Source organism: Oncorhynchus mykiss, chromosome 14 (genome assembly GCF_057628025.1).
Source record: "Oncorhynchus mykiss isolate SJ-2025 chromosome 14, ASM5762802v1, whole genome shotgun sequence".
NCBI classification, from domain to species: Eukaryota; Metazoa; Chordata; class Actinopteri; order Salmoniformes; family Salmonidae; genus Oncorhynchus; species Oncorhynchus mykiss.
This window is the reverse complement of record NC_143035.1, coordinates 4,244,957-4,263,592: the sequence shown is the minus strand read 5'-3', so window position 1 is coordinate 4,263,592 and position 18,636 is coordinate 4,244,957. Positions and strand designations below refer to the sequence as shown.

Sequence of the window (18,636 nt, the reverse complement as noted above, 5' to 3'; positions counted from 1 at the left end):
CAAGGATGATCAGCCGACACGGATGCCCCAACTTTCATGTCCTTTGCTTTATATCTCTCTCTCTCTCTCTCTCTCTCTCTCTCTCTCTCTCTCTCTCTCTCTCTCTCTGTCACAAACACACACACACACACAACCACACACACACCTGCACTCACACGCTTGTGCTTTAATTAACCCAATTCCACACCGCTAGTAGAATCCCAATAGTCTGTGTTGTCATTGTCGTCACCGCAGTGGAGGGTTAAGTATGGGAGGGCGAACATTTTTCAGCTACAAGTACGGTACACGTACTTTACATTTGCATGCATATGACTCCTCCCGTCCTTCCCTTCCCTTTGTGCTTATAATAAAGCCTGAAACGTATCCTAATCTCCTTTAAATGTCAGACAGGAGATAGTAACAATCAAGCTCTCTCTTCCTTCTGCCGGACATGCCAACCTCGAGATGAAATCTGCAGCCGTGGGTGAAGAGACAGTCAGTAATGTGGTGGTCCAGCTCGATGTTAGTTATGGGGCACAGATCGACGTGCCCAAACCCAGTGTGTCGTGTGGTTCCTGCCTGGCACTTTGCCACCTCCTTCGTGTACGTCATCTCTAAACTACGAGGCCCCCGTCTGTTTAAGAGATAGAATACGGTGTAAAAGGAAAGTGGGAAACCACAATCCAAGCCGAATGACTGGATAGACTAGAGAGTGACTGGATAGACTAGAGAGTGACTGGATAGACTAGAGAGTGACTGGATAGACTAGAGAGTGACTGGATAGACTAGAGAGTGACTGGATAGACTAGATCGGGTCTTCCAGGCATGTGTCTTTGGTTGAAAGACGGATGTCCAGACCGAGTCTCCATGCTGAAACTAAGAGGCTGACCATAGTAGCTCCCCGTCACACAGTCCATCCACCCTTCTGCCTGCCCGCCCCATCCCATCATCCCCGTGAAAACGCTCCTTCATGCTCCAACCTAATTAAGAGCTACTGTCGTCCTGAAAGCCAATTAGACTTTAAAGCCTTTGGAGGAGGGGAGAAATCCATAGCATTTTAATTTGTCTCCATTTTTCAAAAGTGTCTGTAAACCAATACCGATACTTCCCAGTCGTTCCCTGTAGCCAGAGCACACTACTGCAGCATAGAGAGAACACACTACTCCTCTCGCTACCCCATCATCGCCATTACCCTGGTTGTAAAACACTGAAATATGAGCCACCCACTGTTCAATATGCGTTATACTCTGTATATATCTATATTGAATAATGTTACATCTCCCCAGAGAGAGAGAGAGAGAGAGAGAGAGAGAGAGAGAGCCTGCCTCTTATAACAGAAGAAAATGGGGATTGTGACACGAGAGAGCACACCTCATTGGCGATAGTACCCTAATGGAGACGGGCCTGGCGGAGCCCGCAGTTGCACGGAGTCAGCCGTTGAAGACGTCTCGGGTTTCATGAAACACAAAACGCTCCCCCATCCCCTCTGGGTTCCTCTCTCTACCCCGTTATTGCTGTTTTTTCCTCTAATGAAAGAAATGAAAGAACAACTGAAATGTGCATCTCATAAGGCAGGCAGCATCGTCGGGTCTGGGCTGGGCCGGGCTGGGCGTCTGAGGGGAGCGGCGGCCTGGCAGGCGCCTAGATGCTGTCTTAACCCTGTCAGCTCTCGCTAGTGCCAGCCACCAGTAATGTGTCCCGACATCATGAGTATGTGAAATCAAACAAATGTGCCTCCCTGATACATATACTCTCCCTGCCCCAATCAACCTGGGGCCAAACGGGCCTGCATGGGTTATATACACTGAGTGTACAAAACATTAGTAACATGATATGACATAGACTGACCAGGTGAATCCAGGTGAAAGCTATGATCCCTTATTGATGTCACTTTTTAAATCCATTTCAATCAGTGTAAATGAAGGGGAGGAGACAGTTTAATTTGAGACATTGATTGTGTATATGTGCCATTCAGAGGGGGAATGGGCAAGATAAAATATTTAAGTGCCTTTGAACGGGGTATGGTAGTAGGTGCCAGGTGCACCGGTTTGAGTGTGTCAAGAACTGTAACGCTGCTGGGGTTTTCACGCTCAACAGTTTCCCGCATCTATCACTGTGGGAAGCATTGGAGTCAACATGGGCCAGCATCCCTGTGGAAAGCTTTCGACGCCATGTCGAGTCCATGCCCCGACGAATTGAGGCTGTTCTGAGGGCAACGGCGGGTGCAGCTCAATATTAGGACGGTGTTCCTAATGTTTTGTACACTCAGTGTATGCAATCATATAGATGGCTTCTCATGTTACGGAGCTCCCGGTTTATGTTTCCCTGACAGGAAAGAGGGGTGACGGAGGACACCAGTCAGAGTATTGTGATGAACACTAACGAGGCCTGCAGTGTCTTCCACTCCATTCCATCCCCGCCACTCTAGGTTCACATGTTGAACTGTCTGTCCTCCCTGGAGCAGGGTGTATATGGGAGGAGGGGGTAAATGTAATATAAAAGCAATGGGAGTTGACCTGGTTAGTGTCATTTATTTCAAATGAATAATGTAATCTAATATCAGAGACAGAAATAGCTAGGAGGGAGGCTTTGGTCTCATCCTCATCTCCCATCTTTCCTCCTCCTGCTGCACTGGTTACAGTAGGTCACTGGGTGTGTCCCAAATTCTGTTCTTTTGACCAGAGCGCTATGGGTACAGGAAAAAGGGTGCCATTTGGGACGTTGCCACGAACTGTGCCCAGGGAGGGGGTCTGCGCCTGGACTGGATTAGTATGGGACTGGATTGGTCTGGGGCCTGCTGGGGTGGGTTGGTGGTGGGCTGGATATGGGATGTGGATGTTGTTTGTGTGGCTTGCAGGCAACAGAAAGCTACTGACGAGCCTGGCTGGAAATGACATTTGGCATGCAGATAATAGCCCTGCCGAGAGCAACAGGCCCTAGATAGCACACCCCTCCTGTTCTGTTTGGTACCCTAGATAGCACACCCCTCCTGTTCTGCTTGGTACCCTAGATAGCACACCCCTCCTGTTCTGCTTGGTACCCTAGATAGCACACCCCTCCTGTTCTGCTTGGTACCCTAGATAGCACACCCCTCCTGTTCTGTTTGGTACCCTAGATAGCACACCCCTCCTGTTCTGCTTGGTACCCTAGATAGCACACCCCTCCTGTTCTGTTTGGTACCCTAGACAGGTTAGATAGCGGACCAGTCAGCGGTGTAGAATCAATGACTGGGTGTTTATATCCTCTCTTTATGGCAGCATGCTGTGAATACGGGTTATGAAGAGGGGCATATGTCTGTTTTTGACTACGGAAGTACATAATATGATTGGGACAAGCGTGTTGATGATGGTTGAGGTTTTGAGCTGTTTCCCACTTTCCTGGTATTTCAATTTCAATGGTGCTTTTCCTCATCTCACTGTCCCTCTTTCACTTTCCCTCTCACCTTCGGTGAAGGGAGAGGCCGCGATAACTACAAATAGAAACCGAATTGTGTGGCCATGCCATTCATTATTTTTCAGCGTCTGTTGAGAAAAATTGAATTGAATCAACTTGGATCACGTTTACCAGTAAATCCCAAACCTCTTTCTCTCTTTGTGTTTATGCAGTGTGTATGCGTGTGTGTGTATATGTGTGTGTGTGTGTGTGCGTGTGTTTGCCCGCTACGAGGACGGCTCCTCCTTGCAGCGTGCGTAAGATATCCTTGAGTGTGTTGCTAGGCTTTTATCAGTAATATGTTTTTGTGCTGCCAGCTTGTCTGGACATGTGAGGCTTTAATGGAATCAATAGGAGATTTATAGCAGCCATCCTGTGAGTCAGAAAGAGGAGGGTGAAAGGAAAATAAAGTTAATGAAATTTGCAAGCAGATTGTCAGTGTCAGGAGACTGATGCACTCCCTCTCTCCTCCCCCACTCCAGAAATGTGTGTGCGCGCGTGTGTGTTTGGGGATGTGTGTGTGCTGTTTGTTTTGTGTGTGTTTGCGTGTGTGTGTGTGTGTTTCCGCGTGCATGTGTGTTTGAGTGGGTGGGTAGTGTGGATATTACTCTGTTTGTTGTCTGTGTGTCCTTTTAACTCGGAGGCGGGAAGCCAATTTCAGCCAGATGATAGTATCGTCTCTTTGAAGGTAGAGATCTGACTCACCTAAAATAACATGAGACACGGAGGATACAGACAAAGGATCCATGCACCATGTAACAAAGGGACATGGCCTGCCAAGAACACGGTGTAATGTGCTGCTCAACAAGGATTTGGTGGGCAGATGTTTATCACAGATTATTAGCGGCAGTATCTCGCCGATATCAAAGAACATTAGCAATGAGATTAAGTAGGCGAGGTCTATATCTGCTCAACAGATAGCAGAACATATGATGTGTTATTATATTACATTCATTACAGACCTTCTCCCCTATATGATTTACATCATACATGTTGCTGTGGTGTTTTGGGGAGAACTTGTGATGTCCTCAGGAGTTGTGGCAGATGCACCATTTTTGTGGCAGCATATTGTTGATTGCGCTAACCCCATCCAATCCGATTCACGTGCGTGAGGGTTTGAGGTTGCTCAAAACCGCAGAGAGAGAGAGAGATTGTATTTCATAACGGTTCTTATTTAGCTTGGATGATTTCATTCCCCCCCCCCCCCCCCCCTCTGTAAAGATGGAGAAAACACAGCCGAGTAAACAAAACAAGAAAACATTTATTAGAACTGGGAAAAGCCGCAGGCTCTCACTCTCTGTCGCGCGTAGAGGACATAATGGACCTGAGGCCCGCCATTCATGAAAAATGTAAACAAAACAGACTAGAAGAAGAATCAGAAATGGGAGAGAGAAAATACAAAATGAAGTATTCTTTATCCGTTTTGCATCTGTGCCATCGACGTCAGAGGGAGAGCAATGGGTAAAGCGGTCGGGAGATAAATGCATTCTTCCCCCAATGTGTCGGCGGTATAAACACGGAAGACATTTTCCGTCTGTGCTGCATGTTCAAGTGGCGTATTATGAGTTACGCTCCTTCAAATGTTTGCCTTCTTTGTACATCGCACATAGTTTGAGTCAAAGGTACACAAAAAACCCCATGCTGTTTAGATCAACTCAAGGAGGAATTGGAGATTTTTGCGTCTCTTTTCAAACAAAGGCCCCGGCCAAAGAATGCAAGGCTGTTGAAAACGTCAAGAGCAATAAAGCTGGACTCAGGTTGAAGCTGTATATTAGAACACACTAATTAAGATTTCTGGCACTAACAAAACTTAATTGGGCTCCCATTTAATAACATACACCCAATTGTAATTGAAGGTGGTGGTGGGGGGGGGGGGACCCAATTAATGGTGTTATTATAATATCCTGAGAGGAAATTGCTGGCAATACTCTGGTTAATTCTTAATTATAGGCTGCCAGAAGGAAGAAGGAGAGGGGTTAGGTTAGGCCGGCCATTGTGTTTGGAGTCAACTTATTGATCCTGCTGAGTGAGTGAGTGAGTGAGTGAGTGAGTGAGTGAGTGAGGGAGTGAGTGAGGGAGGGAGGGAGTGAGGGCTGGCAGAATTCCACAGTGTTTTTGGGTCCTTGCCTGATTATTTACCACTGGAATTGGTTGTAACAAGGTCAGTGGGGTTAAGCTGGAGGTGAGAGAAAGGTGCTGGCGGGCGGAGTAGAGAACACTTGAAAAAGAAAAGGAAAGCCACACACTCTAGGAGCTCAGATGCAATAATGTAATAACCTCATAACCAATATTTCAACGGATAAGCTGTCTTCATCAGGGTACAATGACAAACACTGTGGGTCACTAGTTTAAATAGTGTCAAAGGACACACGCAGGTGTCTGTAATCATTTCGTTGGTTAATTTACAGATATAAATAGAACATACAGTAAATGGATAGCATACGATCATAGATACATGTTGGCTATGTAGGTCTACGAACATTTACAATAGCAACATCACAATTATCACAAGAATGGCTTCAGATCAAAGTATACGTTGAGACCGAACGGAGCAGGTGTTTTAACAATAAATTGTCGAGGTCCTCGCCTCTCCTCGGGAGCGTGACGTGTTCGACGCCGGTATAACGTAAGGACGAAGTCGGGTCCGCTTCCAAAAAGTGGGTACTGTACGTCGAGTTTTCTGCACCTAATGGGAGCTGCGATGCGCCGAGATTCCTCCTTTTAATTCGCGCCTCCTTTTACCCACATCATTTTTACCACAAGGACAAGTTGTAAGATAAATAGCCGCCTTAAGAGGAGCAGTCGGGTTAAGCCCACCGGCGGTCTCTCTCTGTTATGTGGAGCAGACATGACCAGTAGACAGACACCCTGATTATACCCCCAGATATTCCATATCTCATTTGTTTCCTCCCTGCCCAGTAATTGCATTCTGCTTTTCAAAATGATGTTTGCCGACAAGCATCTACAGGCAAACAAGGCTTCATAAAGTTAAGCAAAACCGTTGTGACATGTCCAAAGTCATTTGGCTCATAACCGAATGCATATAGTGGGAGAAAGAAAAGTGTTAGGATTATAAGGTGGTGCCATGTCTTAGTTTGCGAGTGTTCTTTTTCTCTGTCATGCGTTCTCAAGTTACTCAAACCCAAATGCGATTGCTTCATTTCTCCTGGAGAATAATGGAACCCTATTGAAGGGTTCTTACTTGAGTTAAAAATGTTGAAATGTTTTACATTAAAAACGTACACACACACACACACACATAAGAGGGAGAGAGAGGGGGATCTGAGAGGGCAGAAAGAGAGGAAAGGGAAGATATGACGTTTATGGTTTGTAGAACAATTTGATTTTAGACTTCAAAGGGATGGCTATCATTACTCCTCAGCAGAACGCCGGAGCCCCAGAATGCTCCAGAATGCCCATATGTTCTTAACCGCTTCGCCTCTCTGAAATGTGAGTTGGGCCTTCAAACAACCCCCTAACATTTCATCTTTGTCTTTATCTTGTGCTCCCCAGAGACCTCAGTGAAAACCAGATCCAGGCAGTTCCTCGTAAGGCTTTCCGTGGGATCACAACTGTCAAAAACCTGTAAGTAGCCACACTCCATCCTCCTCTATCTTCCGTATATAGAAAGCACTTTAACAAGCACCTGGCCTGGCTTCTCTGTGAAAAACAAGTGTGGAAAATGTTCTTTGTCAGAGGATAGATGGGTCCAGGTCTGTTGGAACAATTATCTAGTCTCCTGTCCGATCATTCATTCATTCATTCATTCATTCGTTCGTTCGTTCGTTTATTCATGCATTAATTCATGAGATTCTAATAAATAACACCACAATTAATACACTGACAAATGTATTCCTCCTGCTTAGGGAATTACAACCCAGGTTGTCATCAAGCCACAGTAAGATGGCCTTCTGTTTTAATTTTGTTGACAGGATTCACGCACATGGTTACTTCGGTTCAGTATTAGTGGTGAGATGCTGCTTCTGATTTGCATGGAGTCTGATGATATTATGATTAAAACCACGCCCTATCTCCAGACCAGAGCCAATTGTACGCTTCCCCACACATGTTGCCGGGTGATGGTTTTGGGCAGGATATCAGCGAGAAAGAGAAAGCAATTCCCAGCCAATGGCCGCCATTCGTCGCCCAGAACAATAAACACTGCATTCCCTAAAACTCAGTCCCAAATCAGCCAATCAGAGGAGGGCTTATCGATGATTCACTGCAATTAATAGAGAGACGTGTTGTTGAGTTTAGGCTTAATGGGCCGACCACTGTGTTTGGAGTTAAGATTGTATGTAAATCAGCCAGATTCGGTCTGTTCCTTTTCCCAGGGTTGGGTTGTAAGTCAGTCTGGGTGGTTTCCTCCACTATCCGATCATCAGCATCATCCACTTTCCCTTTCACGTGATAGACTGCGTCCCAACAGGCACCATATTCCCAACAGTGCACTACTTTTGACCAGAGCCCTATGGGGGAATGGGGTGCCTTTTTTGGGACGCATCCATAGAACGAAACCTGGCTTGTCTTTCTATATAAACTCCCTCTCAATGTTGCCGGCTGAACTGGGGTCCCCTCAACGAGAGAGAGAGAGAGAGAGAGAGAGAGAGAGAGAGAGAGAGAGAGAGAGAGAGAGAGAGAGAGAGAGAGAGAGAGAGAGAGAGAGAGAGAGAGAGAGAGAGAGAGAGAGAGAGAGAGAGAGAGAGAGAGAGAGAGAGAGAGAGAGAGAGAGAGAGAGAGAGAGAGAGAGAGAGAGAGAGAGAGAGAGAGAGAGAGAGAGAGAGAGAGAGAGAGAGAGAGAGAGAGAGAGAGAGAGAGAGAGAGAGAGAGGAGAGAGAGAGAGAGAGAGAGAGAGAGAGAGAGAGAGAGAGAGAGAGAGAGAGAGAGAGAGAGAGAGACCGGAGTCAGCTGGCCTACATTACCTACCAGATCTCCTGTCCTGTCCATGCCTGTGGTGCTATTGATAATCTGCAATCCACCAAATAAACAGAGCCACACAGTGCTTTCTATTCCGAAAGAGAGTGTGATAAAGTAAGGCATCTCCTTTAAGGACATGAGTCAGAGAGGTTCATGTTATGCACTGCTCTGCGTGGAGGAGCGACAGTCAGCCAGGTTGGCTTTAAAGCTCGGGGCAGAGTAATTGCGTTTGAAAATAAGTGGAGTGCCTGTCTGTTTGTGTTAGGGCACCGCTGCCACTCAATGAGGCTCCCCTCCACCGCCCTCTGCCCCTCCCCCTCTCAGTTAACAGAGTGTCACTCACAGCTAACCCCCCCCACTCTGACCCTGGCCAGATGAGACCCCCACCCCCTCTCTCTCTCTCCTCACTCATCTCCACAGGTCAACGTGTGTGAGAGGTGCCCCTCCATCTCTCTGTGTTGCCCCCCCAACCAAAAAAAAACATGCTCCGTTCCCTCAAACGGTTGATGAATGGAGAGCGAGCTGCTCATTACTCATCAAAGAGAGAGAGAGAGAGAGAGAGAGAGAGAGATGGAGAGAGAGATGGAGAGAGGGACGGGCAATCACAGCAGCCTCGTCACCGGGTTGGAGCGTTTAGCACAGTTCTCCAGCTGTTTGCAGAGCACACAGGAGACAGGGAGGAAGGGAGACAGTGACTGGTTGCCTGAGACTCTTTAGTAACCCCCATCCGTCACCACCACCCCCCCTCCCATTCCTCCTCAGGCACCTCCACCCCAGCCCCAGCACAGCAAGGTGACTCCTGATTTAATTGCCGAAACAGTCCAACCCTCCATTTTCCTCCCAAAGAAAAACCCTGACAGGTCCCAGTTGGCCCGTGCATCGATTTTCTCATATGCTCTCCCCTCTTTCTCCTAATGCCCTCCTTTTGTACTACAGAAGTAGGGACACACCGCTCGCTCTCCCCACACTCGTAATCCCAACCCTGATATCCTGGAGAAATCTTTATTGGCTACTGAAAACTGGAGTGGCATTAATTTCACTCGGCTATCAGATTGCCTTTCTTTTCCTTTAACAAAAAAAATAAAAATGCCAAGAAACTGGCAGAGGTCGTTATTCTAATCTGCTCTCTCAACAAATGAGACAAATTTGTCACAAATCTGTATATGTCAGAGCAGACAGGATCTTTATCTGGGGTTTCTGGGCCTGCCGCCCTTGGCTGGCTTCAGCTAAGTGTCAGCTCCACACACACACACACGCTGCTGACTTGACTACTGTATCCGTCTATCCTACACACAATCGGCCAATCCACAGTGTTGTCCATCAGCAACAAAATGGCCGCCCACTGTAGGTCTTATAAGGTTATCTGCACATAACATAGACATTCTGTTGCGATAGTGGCAGTATAGAGAGGTCTGTCAGCCAGCAAACCAAACCTCCACTGGGCTGGGCTGACAGTGAGTTATTGGACATATATGAGACCAGTGCATTGACATCCCTCTGATTCTAAACACTGCGGCCTCAGTAATGCTATATCAACTAAATGCAAGGTGTGATTGAGAGTCCAGTTCTGCAGCTGGTTGGGAAAACAATGCATGTGCATAACTCATACCCCCCCCCCCCCCCCCACCCTCCACCTCTGTCTTTCACTCCATGTTCCCCTACCCAGAATGCTGCGTCCGCAGCTCGCCGACTGCTTCTGGCGCAGCTTACTTGACCGCGCCACCACACGACACTAGAAGCACAGCGGGCACACTGTACCACTGTACCCAGGCCTCTGCCCACTGAACCACGCTACGGACACCAACACACAGCTGCAACGCACAGCTCCTAGGCTACTGGGCTCTCACGTACAGAAGGGTTCTGCAGTGTCCCCTTTGTCCAAGTACACACAGTATTAGTGGAGAGAGTCTTTAGGCCTTGTGTCCACGTCCATCCACAGAAGGACACTGGCTAACCACTGTCTGTACTGCCCTCTAGCTATGCTAATCAGGACACGGTAGCTAGCTGTGGATTGGCTGTGTGATTTATCTCCATCTGTCCATCCCTTCCTCCTGAAGCCCTTCAGCCTCTCCGTCACCCCAGCCCAGTGACAGCGGAGTTGCCGCTATAAGGCTGTGTCCCGAATGGCACCCTATTCCCTGAACTATATAGAGAATAGGGTGCCATTTTGGGACGCCGACCCTGTCTGTTAGGGACTCCAGCTCCGGGCAGCCTCGCTCCACCGCGCTCCCCGCTCCCTCCACCACAGAGACGGATCCTCTCATTCACTTCCTGTTGTCTTCGCTGATGAACGTCGATCAACCGGGTCCCCAAATTAATTGGGAGGTTTGTGGCTGTTGGTTTAGCATCATGCTCCATCCTTCCCCGTGACAGATTAATAGGGCTGGTCTGAGTCGGTCGGTACTGTTAAGGACTGCTCCCCTCTCCCTTTTTCTCGACTCTCTACCCTCTCTCTCTCTCTCTCTCTCTCTCTCTGTATCTCTCTTTCCCCCTCTCTCTCTCTCTCTCTCTATCTCTCTCTCTCTCTCACTCTCTCTGTATCTCACTCTCTCTATCTCTCTACTCTCTCTCTCTCTGTATCTCTCACTCTCTCTCTCTGTCTCTGACTCTTTCTCTCCTTTTTTCAAATTCCTCCATATGGGGCTGGGAATGCAGAAGCATCAAACTGCCAATACTGCTTATGACTGGGATGATTAAAGGCCAACGTAATTAGATGGAAGGAAATAAAATGTGGGACTCTCATACCCCCCACATAACACCCATTACACATACACACATAATATGTATGTACACACACACACACACACACACACACACACACACACACACGCACACACAGCTATCCTCCCGCCCTATAATTCACATGGGATTAATAGTGGTCCTGTGATCCCTAGAAGGTAGCCAAGTGCACTAAACTGTCAGTCAACAGAAATAATCTCTCGTGATATGATGATTGTTTAGAGCCTAGAGAGTGCAAGCTGAGCAGAGCCAGGCATTGTACTCAGCACGTCTTCAAGGTGTTTCCTAAAATGGAACCAGATGTAAAAAAGGGTTGAAAAAAACAAAAACAGCTTTGATCACGGCCTCCTCCTCCCTTAGGTTTGTCAGGTTTCACATGATAGAAGGCACAGTGATGCCCGAAACGTTGGTGTTTTACCCAGTAAATGACTCCGAGTTTATAGTGTGTGACTCTCTTTATTTATTTATACAGTTCACATGATACTCATTTACTAATTATGAAATGATTTCGTAGACATGTTATCATGAAGTTAGATTAAGCTCGACAAGCATGCTTCCAATATGTCATTTGTAAGTACTGTGCCATAACATTGCTTGTTTCCATCCTACACAGATGGTCGTTTTCCTTGTGAATATTTCACTGGGAATGTTTTATACCCAAGTGTGAAGGAATAATCTCATAGGAGGCGTCAACCCACAATCTGTCGGCAGACATTGTAATTCAACATGTTACCTATTTCATTTCCTCTCTGGGGGGGGGACGCTTTCCAAATGGATGTATTGTCTCCACAGCTAAGAGATAAGGACCAGACAGGAAACAGATGCTTTACTAGAGGAGAGTCGAGGGAAGGGAAGAAAAGAGAAGATAGAAAGCAAAGTAAAAAGGATTAGGGAGGGAGAGATGGGGAAGAGAGGGAGATGGGTCCAGGAAGAGGAGATTAGCGGAGGGAGATATGTTATTTTTTATAGCCTAGAGCACAAGATGCATAGGCTGTGTTCCGTAACAGGTTAAATGTCACAGAAGCTTTTTGGAGATTGGATAAACGGTCTGGGAGAGCGTTCTAAATGTCTGCCCTTTGTGGTGCCTTGTCTTCCATCCATCTCCTTTTTGGGGGGCAGAGAGAGGAGAGAGGAAGGGTGGAGAGACTGGGGGTTGGGGCATGGGACTGCATACTTAGACCTGCAAATGAAAGTAAAAGGAAAAGAAGGAAGAGGGATGAGTGCTCTGAGCATTGGGAGTCCGGGCTGATTTACGAACCCTCTCCTTTAATTAAATTGTTTCAGTGACAGAGCCGGTAAAAGCTCGTAATGGATTGGCTGCTCTAATGTAATGAAATTACTCCCTTTCTGACTTTCAAAAAATAGAACGGTAGAGGGGTGGGAGGAGTGGGAGAACAGGAGGGGGGAGGGAGAAAATGCAATTAATATTTACAGAGAGTTGACAGACGGGGTGGGCTGTATGCTTTAGCCAGCCTCCTGTTCACTCTCCTTCTGTCTTTCTCTCAAACTCCCCTCCTCCCTCTTTCTCTCTCTCTCTCTCTCTCTCTCCTTCTCCTCCACTCACGGGGCAGCGTAGAGAGTGAGGTGATAGGCTGCCGCCAGACAGGCCACTTTAGCCAGCTGGTCCTTTCCTTTCCTAACCTGGCAGGCTGCAGTGAGACAGAGGTGAGCGCTGAGATCTGAGTGTGTGCTGTGCGCTGCCTGGCGACAACCTACTTACCACCAGTCCACCCCAGCCAAACTCATCCCCGGCCACCGGCACTCTTCCTGCAGCCCTCACCTCCAGCAGCCCCCTCCACCCTCCGCCTCCACGCCTGCAGACAGACCTGCCGCTGACTCCTGTCTCTAATCTCTCCTCAGGCAACTGGACAGCAACCACATCAGCTGTATCGAAGATGGAGCCTTCCGAGCCCTCCGCGATCTGGAGATACTGTGAGTCCCCCTCCTCCTCTTACCCTTCCTCCTCTCCTCTCATCTGCAGGGACCTCTCCTGCTCTTCCCTCTTCTTTCCCCCCCCCCCCCTCTCGCTATCTCTCTATCTCCCTGTGTTTTCTGTTGAATGTCCCCCAAGGGCAAAGTGTGTTGCATGTGAAGCCGCAGCAGCGCGGCGTGCCTACCTGTGCATTCTGCCAGCGGCAGCGGTGATAGTGTCATCCTCCTGACGTGTTAGTCTGTCTGTCCGCCGCGTGTCTTCTGTTTCTCCGTGTCGACTGTGTGACCGCGGTTTTGCACAGGCTCATTTGTCGCTCCGTGCTGCACTGTGACATTAAGCTGCTAGCTAGTGCCTTGCAAGGCGCCTTATTTTGCTTGTCACTTTTCAACGCATCCCCCCCCCCCCCCCCCGTCCGTGCACTGTTGCCCGTTGAAACGAGTTCTACGGTCGTCTGCTGTGGTGTGATGTAGGCATGTCTGGATATTCCAAAACATTCAGAACCTTGTCAGGGAATAGTGTCATGCATTGTAACAACTCAGGAGGAAAACCATAGGCTTAGCTTGTGTCCTCTGTCGTAGTGTAAAGATTTAAACTAGACTCAGTACTTGGCCTGACAGACACTGTTGCATTTGGCTGGTGAGCTGCTGCTGTACTGTAGCACCGTGTCTGAAACTCTTCCCTGTGGCTGAGGGTGTTACTGGGGGGGGTCTGTACCTGTACGGTCCGGACTGGTCTGAGCGCCGGGGGGGGAGTATATACCCCTGCAGCCCCCCAGGCTGTTACGTCCTGGTGCAGAGGGATTCTCTGGAGGCACCTCCAGCCCTAGCACAGTGAAGATAGCCCAGGCAGCACTACTAAGGATATGATAGGACAGTACAGGACAGTATTGCTGGGGGAGATAGACATTTCCCAGATACTAGCCCATCCATCAGCTCATTGGCAGGGCACAAAATGCAGTTGTCACCCCCCCCCCCCCCCCCCTCTGTTAGAGCAGGGCTCATTTTGTGACCAAGAGAGACATACAGTCAGTCTCACCCGCCGGCTTTACAGAAAACCTGCAAAAAAGCTGGTTGGTTTGTTAACACAGAGAACTCACTTGAGGTGCTCATATTAGGGCTGTGCTCAAAGGCAGTGCAGGATATGTTTGAATGAAGGATAGTAATCCTGCTGCTGGACTGGCTGTTCATTCTAATTGTCCTCCTCCCTCTGCCTTGCCTTGGCTCATAGAGCGGCTAGCGATGGTTTCATGACCACAGCACAAAATGGCACGATGGAGATGAGATGGCGTTAGTCGGCTGAGCAGACCAGACATAAAAGTCAGCGTGTGTGGATTCAATTTTCACGAACAATACTGCACCTTCCTCGTGCTCGACCAGAGCCCATGACGAAGCGGACGTCAGTGGAGAATGTGAAGATGTTATTTAAAGATGATAATTCGCCCATATGTCCATGCAGCTGAAACGGAGATAATTGGACTAAGTGCCGTAGTGGTGGGTATACACAGGCGTAGGCCGTATGCTCACTTTTTCTTTCAGTGGGCATTATGAATACTCACTTCTTAATCCCCACTGATGCGTTACCAAAGTAGTAACTACACTCAAAAATCTAAATGTCTTTGATTTTTCCCAGATCACAGAAGTGGTCTCCTGATGTGGTTTAAGCATTGTTGTGGACTTAGAACATAACATTTGGTTGTTTTCATTTATTTATTTATTTTACATTTTTTAAGTGTGACTGAAGAAAAAAAATTTAACAAATCTGAAACCTGTGGATTTCTGACTCAGTTGACAGCCTAATTTATCTGTTTCAATAGTAGGCCTACTATTAGCTTGCTATCACGGTACGTCTTGGGTTATCATTTTAGAATACATGTCACTGTTTCTCATATAATTTTTCACACAGGGCACCATTACTTCGCCGGGCAGGCCGTTTTGGGATTTTTTGGGGGCAAAGTTTGAGTATACCCACTTCTCCAAGAACCACTACAGCACTGATTTGACTGGAGCACTAGGCATTGATTGCCTTCATTGTAATTAGGTTAGGCACTCTTGGTAGATTAGGCTTTTTCTTTGAGAGATTTTCTCTGTTTTAGAATGAAACAAAGTGTTCGATTTTATGGCAGTGTACCTACAAATGTAGGATCTTAATTTGCTACAGCAGGAAAATAATGCTGCAGCAACAGGAAATGTGAATTATTATGTGGATTATAATTAATGGAGAAAAAAAATTAGTTGGGCAATACATTTTTCATTAGTGCAAATCAAGTCTGACATTTCAAAGTGGAAATTACATACTTTAGAAGCCTTTTTAAACCTAAATTACACTGCAAGTGCGGGAAGATTCTCCGCAACAAAAGAGTGATCAAATTAAGATCATACATCTGTAACACATTTTCCGAATAGATACAGTAAGTTCAGCGGTATCCAGCTTTTCATATTGTCATACTGTCATTCTCTTATCCCTGGATTTACGCTATTACTGGCATAGCATACAAGGTGGCGCTAAAAATGCAAGAAAAGCCCAAAGGGCCTCTATTACAAGAATGCTAACAAAAGTAGTGCAAACGAATAGCAAAATCATGTAGATGCTGTTAGCTAAATGCTAACTAGCGAAAACGAACATAAACTAATTGCAAAGGCAAGCAAATCCAGCTCCTACACGCATAGTTAGTAGCTACCGAATGTCATTTTCGGTGAGTGTGGACATTTACAAGCGAAAGTGAACGAGAGAAATTGTGCAAATGAACGAAGTTGTGATGCATGCTTTCCTGAAAGAAGAGCAGCATATGCACACGGAGCAGACGGGAGAAGAACAAAGGAGAAACAAATGCATGTAGGAACCACAGGGGAAAGAAATGGCAGCTGTACAGACAACTCATCCAGAGCTCTTTGACTTCTGACGGCAAACATTTAGTAGTGAATTGCATACAAGTGTAACTTCATCACCTCATGTGCGCTGCACAACAGAGACTCGCTGATAGATATAGAACGCTGTGGTCTCAACAGCTCCCGCCGTCTCCCGTTGTGCTATTTACAAACAGGCACGTGACTGGCTCAACTGTTCTGGGGATCGACGACGGTAAGCTTCATAATGTAAAATAACAGGTTAAATGAAGAATGCAATCTGCTTTAACTCCTAACGTGTGTTGCACAAGGTGACTGCAGGTTTTAATTTAAATAAGTAGCTTCAAATATGACAATTTATTGAAAAACCTCAAATAAATATTTTTGACGGTATTGAAAAACCAACCCGTGGCTTTTTCCAAATACTCCGGTATACGGTATATACCGTACCAGAAAGCATTTGATGTTCAGGCCTATATCTATTGCCCAGTGTAACAGTGTAGAATTGAAATTACATTTGGTTCTTGTCCATGGTGCAGAAGATGCACCATCTCTCCTGATAGCCAGTGTATGTCAGTGTATTTGTACTTGTGCCATCTTCTAGCCTTTGAATTGAACTCATAGATGAGATCCTCTCTCTTTCATGTGGATACGATCAAAGGGTATCACTGCACTAAAACTGTTCCTTACTGGGTATTTTTTTTAATTTATTCTTCTATTAGATCTGGCATGGGAACTATCGGTGCCTTCTAAGAGCCTGTGGTAAAGAGGGAAAAGCAAAGATAATGTATTATTGATGTAACAAATTTCTCCATGACCAGCCATGTTTGTTCCACATTGTCAGACCACCATGTTTTTACAAAGTATTTTGGAGAACAACATTGTTAAAAAAAAAAAAAACGGAAATATGTTGGTATGTGTTTTGTCCAGGAGGGAAAAACCCCAAAAAGAACATTGGGAATTTTACAGTATATAAATAGAAACTGGTTGATGAAATGAATTTACACTCACAGTCAGATGGACACAATATTTTTATTGAAGCTGTCAAGAAAAGTGATATATAGGTGCTCCTTTGATCTCAAGAAAACATTGTGTCCAAATACCCCTCTTAAAAAACAGAAATTGGGGTGGTCGACACATGTGATGTTTCTAATCACAATGATCGTTAAACTTAAAAAAAAAAAAAAAGACATAAACAAGTCATTTCAAAGGCCTCATTCCTATTGATGCATGGGTGCCTGAGAAATGTCTCTGATCATAGAAAACAACCAATACAAAAGTCTCTGCCTATTTCTCCTGAGAAGAATTCCTTATACAATCACGTCAGCTTTGTGTTAGATGTTAAGCATTCCCCCAAGTTACTAATGAATAAGAGCTGATTTAGTGGAGGACTAAATAGGCCTCCGTAATGAGTGCAGCTCTGTGACTTCCAATGACTGAATACAGTTTAACGTCTGCCAAGCAACACAAAATAAATGATCGGCCCTTTCTGGTGATGAATTGTAATTTGGATTTAACATAAATGTGCTAATGACTGAACTAATGACTTCAAAGCTATCTCGGACATTTTCTTATATTGGGCATGCCTTGCATCTCAATGAGATGGAGAACAGGGTTGGGTGCCAGCAGAGCACACTGCATGGTGGGCCAACATACTGCTGGGTGGAGGGGATGGACGGGCCAATATGCCACTGATTCTTTGATGATTATTCATCGGATGGTTTCTGCTCTTAGGACATTTGATTTGAATAAATGCCGCTTTTATGTCAAGATGTCCTTGAAGATACTTGTCAAGTGTAAGTTTCACTAGGCAAATTAATCAAAAGAATCAAAATACTAACATTTTATTAGAACACTGGTCAAGCAAATATTACCCTCAATTAACTGGTGGTGAATATGGCTTATCATTTCTTAACTGAGAGAGAACAATTAGATTATACTTGTGAAAACTAATATGATAAAAATCTGATTTGCAATATTGTTAGGAATTAAACTGGCAGAAATGTTATTTGTACATTATTTTCTTGGTTATAACGTTTACGTAATTTGTTAAATCTGTCCTTTAGCCGTTACAAATCTATACAAGTCTGAAATGCTCTTTGAAAAGCCAAAGAGCCCGCAGGTCGTCTACGGAAACCCCTGTGTTCTTACCAGAGTGGTGCGTTGCCATCTTCCATCGCCCCCCCCCCTCCCGCTGCACTCTCCAGAACAGAGGGGCCGCTGCATATTTAATGACCACTTTTTGTACAGAAAATTCTGTCTCTCAATGAACTCTCTCTCTTTTTTTTTTTTTTTTTTTTTTTTTTTTGTGCCGACCTACCGGGCTCTGTCATTTTTTTATGAGGAATGGAAGTGCCGCTGAGACATTTCCATGCTAGGTATCTCAAGGTGACTTTCACCTCATCACGCATTGATAAGAAGAGGGAGGGACCAAGTTTTCACATTACCACAAACGACCTCCCCCCTCCTCCTCCAACTCCTTCCGCCCTGCCAAACACTGTCATTTGTCAATGTGTGCCCTCTGCATTTCCCTGACTTTTTGACAGGGGCCTCCGTGTTCCAACTAGAGTGATTTAGCTACTTCATAACCAGCCGAATGGGGACATAGACTCCCTTCACTTTATGTTAACACTGATTCACCAGGCTTGTTTGATACCGCATTCTCTTCTATTACTGTTATTCTTGCTGTTATTTTATTTTGAGGTTACAGATGCCCTCTTTAATATGAGTAGACTTTAATGATGTTTTGGACCCGCTGGTGAGTGGTAAGCACCTCTCTCACACGAAGACCCA

The 18,636-nt window shown here is 46.0% G+C and overlaps 1 protein-coding gene across 1 annotated transcript in view; it reads left to right on the top strand.

Moving 5' to 3' along the window:
* The window catches only part of LOC110488577 (slit homolog 3 protein), a 206,978-nt gene that overhangs the window by 113,328 nt on the left and 75,014 nt on the right, over positions 1-18,636 (top strand). Inside the window, 2 exon segments of the mRNA XM_090198173.1 lie at positions 6,925-6,996; positions 12,928-12,999. Of these exon segments, the coding sequence (XP_090054299.1) occupies positions 6,925-6,996; positions 12,928-12,999 (144 nt within the window).